Source organism: Motacilla alba, chromosome 2 (assembly GCF_015832195.1).
Source record: "Motacilla alba alba isolate MOTALB_02 chromosome 2, Motacilla_alba_V1.0_pri, whole genome shotgun sequence".
In the NCBI taxonomy this organism is placed as follows: domain Eukaryota; kingdom Metazoa; phylum Chordata; class Aves; order Passeriformes; family Motacillidae; genus Motacilla; species Motacilla alba.
In genome coordinates, this window is record NC_052017.1 from 776,876 (window position 1) to 784,696 (window position 7,821).

Sequence of the window (7,821 nt, forward strand, 5' to 3'; positions counted from 1 at the left end):
CTGCCCCGCCAGGACTCTGTTACCACTCCTGATTTTCATGGGATTTGCTGGATTTGGTGCCGGATTGTGGCGGCTCCCCGACGTTTCTGCCAGGTCAGAGCAGTGGTGGTGCAGGGCTTGGGATGTTCCCGAGGATGATCCCTGGGTCATGGCACCACCATGGCCTGGAACAAGGAGATTCCAAACATTCCCTCTATGTGATGTGACAGAAAAATCTCCAAAGAGCAACAATTCCTGATTCGCTGCTTCTGGACAAAACCCTTAAGTTTTGGGTGGGAAAAAAAAAAAAAAACCAAAAAAAAAAAAAAAAAAACCAAAAAAAAAAAAAGCCCCTCAAAAAAACCCCAAAAAACAAAAAACAAAACAAAACAAAAAAAACAAACAAAAAAAAAAAAAAAACAAAAAAAAACCCCACAAAAAAAACAAAAAGCAGAGCTGAGCTGGAATCTCCCCCATCCCTCCAATCCTACCAATTTCAAGATGCTGCCAGTGAATTCCCACAGCACCACACACCTGTGCTGAGGCTGGCAGGGACTTTCCTTTCCTCCAAATCCTGCGGATCCTTGACCCATGCTGCTCCTCCTTCTGGGATATGGCTTTTGGGAACAGGACAGTCTGAACAAGGAACAGAAAGAACATGGCAATGATGGTTAATAACATTTCCCCCTGATGGTTTTCCAGCAAATCCCTGCGTCACCCACTCTCTAAAGAGCATCTCTGTTATTCTAGGAGAAGATCCATTGGGGAGGGAGAAGCACCAGCTGCCCCGGTGTCTAAAGGGGTCTGGGATGAACAGGACTTGTGCTCCAGCTTTTATAAAATATTCCAGAAATGACACCCAGAAGGTTGAAGACTGAATGTTGAAAAGTGGAGGGTCTTGGATTTGAGCCTTAACCCCAAATTCAGCTGCGTGGGGCTGGATTTTATGGTTCAGTCCTGTTTTTTTCTCAGCTAATTCCTCCTTGTGCAATGCCCCCAGTTTCAGCAGGTTCTTCTAGGAATCAATCCAAGGAGTTACCTGAATGCTGAGGAGCCAGGGAGAGCTCACAGCTTCAGATTTAAAATATCAGTGACTTCAAGCAAACATACAGTTGGGCATTTAAAGCTATTTATAGACATTTCTTTATTTTCTGGGCATCATTCAAGTTATCTCACTACTCCTGCATCAAAATAGTTCAATTCTCTTCAGTGAATCCCAATCCCAGACACACATCAGGGGCTGGGGATGAGGAAAACACAACTTCACTGTAATTAATGGGGGTACAGGATTGATTATCCCGTGTGCTGTCGGATCCCTGGCTGCTGGGAATTCCAGACTGTCTGTGCTGCCAGGCACTGACCCCCAGGAGAACACTGCACTGACCTGAGGCCGTGGAGAAGCTTCCAAAATGGAATGACAGAACTGGGATTGTGGGGGTGGAGTTTGGATAGAAGTGTGTGACATCACAGGGTGGGAAACTCAGAGTTTAAGGGTTTAGAATACAGTAAGAGATAGAAAGATAAGATAGAAGTTTTAGGGTGAAGATTAATCCTTCACCTTCTTCTTCATGGGTTTGGGTAGTATTGTATAATTAGACAAAGTTCACATTACAAGAAATAAGTAATTAATTATTAGGTTAAAAGTAAAAATAATTTAGGTGTAATTTCTTAATTAGATTTTTTCTTCCTTAAAAGACCTTGTGGAGATAAATATGGGGCCATTTTATAACTTGTTGGTGAAATACTGCAGAACTCATGACTTGTAAGACTGTAATATAGATAAGAAATAGTAAATATCTAAGGCCAAACACAAAATATTGTCTCTGCGCATTTAATCCCAGCCCTGACCAAGACCAAAAAAAAATCAACAGTGTGTCGCTGCAGCTCCTGTATCCAAACCTTTTCCATTCCTTGTTCCTTGTTTTTATTGGCAGCTGCATTCCCTGGGATCTTAAACTGTCCTTCAACCTTTTAAAGGAAAATTGTGGAGCTTCTTGTCTCTCACAAAGATTCACAAGCTCTTAAAGATGAATTCTCTAAAAATCCAGGGATGTGAGGAGCGACAAGAGCCAGGCCAGACCCAGTGTGTGTGTGTCCCTTTGGAGAGGGAAAACTGACCTCTTCCCAGTGTGATCAAAGGTCCAAATTTCTCCTTCAGCAATTGCTTATAAAATTCATTCTGCCAATCCTGCAGACGTGGCCACTGAGGAAACATCCCAGGGACCTACAAAGCAAAATGCTCCACAGTCAGGGCAGCTGAGAATGCCTGAAACCCTCTTATCCCAACAGTTTAAACATGTGGGCACCTCCCAGCTGCTCCCAGCGATGTCTGTGCTATGTGTAAGCAGCATATTAATGAAGGATTTTACATAAGAACCTTCTCCTGCTAATCCAGAATGAGAGAAAAGGCTTTAAAGCGATGTGACTCAGCCAGAACAATGATTTGCTCCAATAACTGGGTCAGAAATTAGTCATAAAAACAGTTATCTGTGGTCAGCATCCACACCCAGCCCCCTCAGGGAATGTGGTTCTTCCTTAAATGAAAAATAAAATAATTCAGTGTTTTAAATAAACCCTGAGGCAGTGCCATGATCTGTCAGACTGGCTGGAAAAGCTCCTCCCTGGTAATGAAAGCTTATTATTAGGGAATAACAATATTATTATTATTAATTAAACCCTCTAAGGGATGTTTTTCCAAGCTGCTTCCAAGGCTTTACACACAAATCTCCCTTTAATTTGATTTAATTTATCCCCACTATCCAGCCCCTCAATTACCCTGCAGGGCTCGGAATTCCGGATCCGTTTTCGGGTTTTGTTGCTCGTCACGTCGCCGCCGCCCCGGGGTGTCCCCACGAGCCAGGTGCCATCCAAGGCCAGGATGAATTTGCTGGGAACAGCTTCCTTCAGCAGGCGCCGTCTCTTGCGGATTTTCACAGGGTCCGCCTCGAAGGAGCTCTCCTCGAAATGCTCCGAGCACAGGCACTGGTATTTGGAGGGGGTCTCCATGTCCCGGCCCATGTTTTGGATCCACTGCCTCAGGAGGGCTTTGTTTTGGAGGGGGAATCCATAGAAACTGACCGAGGTGTTCTTGTAGGCGCCGCTGGTGCCGTTGCGGCAGTTCAGGGCCGCGCAATAACCCATCGTCAAACCCCGGGAGCTGGGGGGGAAAAACCCCAAAAAACACACCCGGGAGAAAGTTTAATCAACCTCAGTCCCAAACAGGTCTAAACTGCTCCGAAAATCCCATGGTTTTGGCAAAGAGGAGGAGCTGAGGTGGCCGAGCGAAACGCGGGACTGAACCTCCCACAGGAGCTCCCCACGGAGAGGAGCCAGGTCTGTCCCAGCTGCTTCAAATCAACGATCTGAGAAGGAAAGAAAGCTTTAAAAATCAGCTGGATGCCCCCTGAATATGCAGATTAATATTTAATTAACCCCTGTGGTATGCGCACAGTGAGCTTCGTTCATTTGTGATTCCACAAGGGATCCCAAGCTCCCAAGGTTATCCAGCATACAGCGCAGGGCTGAGAGACAAATAATTCCCAAAAAATGAAAGTTTGGGGTGTGCCAAGAGCTCTCCATCATATCAGAGTCTCAGGGGTGTCAATCAGTGAGGAGATCTTTGGACAGGAACACTGAAAAAGGGAATAAACCATCCAGAGATCCTGCTCCAAAGAGAAGGAGATCCCAAGGTTTAAGGACATCCGGGGTTAAAATGACACAAGGATCAGAAGGTCCAAAAAAAGCTCACAGAGCCCGATTATTAAATTAAACACTCAGCGTGGAAATTGGTACTTTTGCCCTTACCTTCTGGTAATAAGAGAAATAAAAGAAAAAAAGAAAAGAGGGAAGAAAGAGAGGGAGATCAGATGGGAGAGGGAAGGAAATCACCAATCCCGGCTCCAGCACTAATCCTGTCCCGAGGGCACATTCTCACAGGTAAATTTTCCCCGCCTTGGAATTAGGTTTCTCCTTTTACACGTAAATGAGTGAGGATGCACACTCAGTGAGGATGTCCCTTCTCCCAGAGCTTTCTGGAAAGGGGCTCTGGGGCTCTTGATCATCTCTCCGGGATCAATCCCTGGCTAACACTGTGCGTCCCTTTCCCAGCCCTATTCCTGCACTGCCCTTATCTCCCTGGAGCAGAAGGGAAGCAGCCCCAGGAGGTGCTGCCCCACCTCCGTGTTCCTCCTTTCTCCAACCACATCCTGTTCTAACGTGCTGCTTGCGGGAGCGTGGGACACAGCAGCACATCAGCTCCTTGGGGCCCAGGTGTCCCCAGCACAGGGAGGGCAGGGACACGTTGGGGTGAGTCCAGAAGGGGCCACGGAGCTGCTGCAGGGCTGGAGCCCCTCTGGAGCCAGGCTGGAGAGCTGGGAATGTTCCCCTGGAGAGGAGAAGCTCCAGGGAGAGCTCAGAGCCCCTGGCAGGGCCTGAAGGGGCTCCAGGAGAGCTGGAGAGGGACTGGGGACAAGGCCTGGAGGGACAGGACACAGGAAATGGCTTTAAACTGAAAGAGATGGGATTTAGGGAAGGAGTTCCTGGCTGGGAGGGCAGGGAGGGCCTGGCACAGGGTGCCCACAGAAGCTGCGGATGTTCCCTGAAGTGTCCAAGATCAGGCTGGACGGTGCTTGGAGCAATCTGGGACAGTGGAAGGTGTCCCTGCTCATGGCAGGGGTGCCACTGGACGAGCTTCCAGATCCTTTTCAACACAAACAGCTCCAGCCCAGCCCCGCTTTCACTGCCTGCACATGCCGGGGCTGTCTGTGCCTCCCTCGCCGTCCCACAGCGGTGGGGAAAGCGGGTAGCGGCGCTGCCACCGGGGGGCCGGGGCCCTTGGGAAGGCGCCGCAGGGCGAGGCCGGACACGGCTCCGCATCCCGAGGAGCGCCGCGGGAGCCCCGGGGAGCGCCTCAGGAGCCCCGGCCGCCCCGCTGCCCGCGCCGCCATCTTCCTCCCCCTCAGCCGCGCCGAGCCGCAGCAGCCAATCACAGGCGGCGCCAGGCAGCAGCAGCCAATCGGAACTCAGCCCTGATCATTTCCCTCACGCCATTGGTCCGTCGGGTCCGCCCAGCCCCCGGCGCGCCGTGGCCTCCACGAGGAGAGGGCGGGAGGGACGCTCATCCCCATTGGCCAGCGCGAGGGGAAAGCAGGGCGCTGATTGGGCGAGACGGGAAGGAAGGCGGAGATTGGGCCGGCGTCCTCTCGTTGCCGTGGCAACGGCGGCGGGACCGAAACACCGGAAGCCTCCACCGAGCACCGGCCGCGGGACGGGACCGGAGCCCCGGGACTCCTCACCGAGCACCGGCCGCGGGTCGGGGAAGGAGCCCCGGGACTCCCTCTCTGAGCACCGGCCGCGGGTCGGGGAAGGAGCCCCGGGACTCCTCACCGAGCACCGGCCGCGGGTCAGGGAAGGAGCCCCAGGACTCCCTCTCTGAGCACCGGTGGGTGCCGGCGGGATTCGCCGTCTCGGAGCGGAGGGACCCTCCCCCGCCTGGAGCGCAGGCCGACCCCGGGACCGGCCCCCGCCTCCCCGCCCGTTTCTTCCCAGCGCAAATATGCCTCGAAACCTGGGATTTGGGATTTGGGGGGTGGCAGCCGCTCAGTTCCTCCTCGGCTTCAGCCTCGCTCCTCCCTTCCCCTCCCGCTGCAGAAAGACCCGTGGCACTTGACAATTTCAATCAAAACCCCTGAAATTTCCAGCCAGCGAATCAAACATCCGGACAAAACTCGAGCAGAAACACGCACTCAAAAAAAAAAGCTCCTTTAGGGAAGTTTCCTTTAAATTGAAGGAGCTCTGACCCCAAACAGGTTTTTCCCTGACTCTGTTTCTCTGTTTTTTCCCTACAACGCCACCGACAAAGTGACAGGTGACAAATGCAGACTCTTATTCGTAAAAGGAATAAATCGTGTCCTTACAAGGCCACGACACAGTCCCGTGAGAAACCCTGAACACGAGCAGAAGCTCTCGGAAGGAGGATGTTTAACGAGCAGCGCCGTGTCCCGCTCCGAGGGGAGGGAAGTTCCTCAGGTGTGGAGATGCCCGGGGTCCAAAGGAACGACAGACAGAGGGTCCCGAAAGAGCTGCGAGCTTTGATTAGTAAACGACACACTTGGCATGGAAATCGCGACGAGTTAGCACCTGATCTTCTATTAGTAAATTAAAAAGGCGGGAGGGGAGCGGGGAGAGGTCAGGGAACATCACCAGTCCTGGCTCCAGCGCCGATCCGGGTGTGCAGGGTCCCGAGGATGCTGTGGGGACACCTTCTTATGGGTAAATTTTCCCCGCCCCGGCATCAGGTTTCCCACTTCCCATGCAAATGAGAGTGTGTGCAATCCTGCCGCCGGACCTTTCTGGAATTGGGTCGGGGGGTTTTGAGGGGCTGTGGTGATCTCGGTGCTCCTCGGCAGATCTCCCTGCTCGCTTCCCCGCTGGCCTTGTCCCGTGTTTGTCGCGTCTCCGCGTCCCCAGGAGGAGTTGGAACAGCAATCTGCCGTGCCCTCCTCTCCAACCACATCCTGTTCTATCCCGCTCCTTATCGGTGTTTAGGGCACAGCCTTAACTCCTTGGAGCCTCAGCTGCTACAAGAGCAGATTAGAGAATCCCTTGTGTGCCCTGAAGAGCGGGATGGAAACTCGGGGTGATCCCGAGAACCGGGCGAAGCTCATTCCTTACCTCCTCCAACACCCCCCGACCCTCCTGGAGCTCGGGAAACGGCTCACGGAAAGCGATCCCGCTCCATCCGAGCCGGGTTCATTTGCAAGAGCACCCCGGGCGCTGGGGAGGGAAACAATCCGGAGCCAGGGAAACAATCCGGAGCCAGGGGCCGGGAACTGCCCCAGCTTTCCATAACAAAGGGCGCCGAGAGGGACACTCAGGGACACAGCAGGAGCCGATCATCCCACATTTTCCGTTTAGGTTGTGAGGTGAGAAAAGCCCGGAGAGGGGGTGGAATTCCTTTGTTTGAGGTCCCTGCGTGGAGGCACCGCCTTGAGCTGTTCCCCTGCCGTGGTATCAAGGTTAAATTATAGCAAGGATCCAGCCCACCGAGGCTCGGCAACGGGAAATCTGGGATAGAGTCTGTGGGGAAACCTGCGTGAGTGTGGTGTGGGATCAAACAGGGACCCTTGGGCTCACAGGAGCCGCTCCCAGCTCAGGCAATGCTCAGCCGTGACTCCACAGTGGCTCCTGGATGGGCACGCAGGGAAATTTCCTTAATAGCCTCACATGCAGCAAGTGGAATCTTATCCATGCAGCCAGAATAATGGCCTGGATATTCACATTCCAGCTGGTTCTTGTCAACAATTAATAAAAATCTTTAATAGACACAATATCCAGTATTAACATAGCAGCATGCTGGTGTAGGACCTGGAGGGCAAAGAGTTAAAATCTCCCTGTGCCAAACTGCTCGGGTTAATTTATGGCTCCTGGGTGAGAAGCAGGAATCTGCCAACCTTAACCCCAAAAGAATTCCAGAGGCTACAGGGCACTGACTCCACTGCAGCACCAGCACTCCTTGGTTTAAAATTAAAGTACCACAATGGCAAATTCCTGCCGTGGCAGGAATGGGAATTTCTGGAGCTGCAGCCGAGTTGGCCCCAGTTAGAGCTGTGGGTCCCAACACCGTGTGGGCAGTGCCCTGGGGCACACCAGCCCGGGCACCAAGGGGTTAAAGTGCTGCTGTGTCCCAAACCTGGCTAACAAGGGACACACTGGAATTAGGTATGGCAGCACAGGGGGACCCTCTGAAATTTTCAACCCCTCTGATTTTTCCAATTTTGGGCTTGCCTTCCTCCTTTTCTTCCTTAACTCTTTCTGCAGCTGCTCAGTTTTCACTGACAGCAA

The 7,821-nt window shown here is 52.3% G+C and overlaps 1 protein-coding gene across 1 annotated transcript in view; it reads right to left on the reverse strand.

Moving 5' to 3' along the window:
• The window catches only part of LOC119698312, a 5,288-nt gene extending 2,127 nt beyond the window's left edge, over positions 1–3,161 (reverse strand). The window contains exons 1-4 of the mRNA XM_038130069.1: positions 2,755–3,161; positions 2,098–2,203; positions 514–615; positions 24–164 (exon numbers count right to left, since the gene is read on the reverse strand). Of these exons, the coding sequence (XP_037985997.1) occupies positions 24–164; positions 514–615; positions 2,098–2,203; positions 2,755–3,120 (715 nt within the window). The 5' untranslated portion in view covers positions 3,121–3,161. The remainder of the gene's footprint in view (positions 1–23; positions 165–513; positions 616–2,097; positions 2,204–2,754) is intronic.
• Between the last annotated feature and the right edge of the window lie 4,660 nt (positions 3,162–7,821).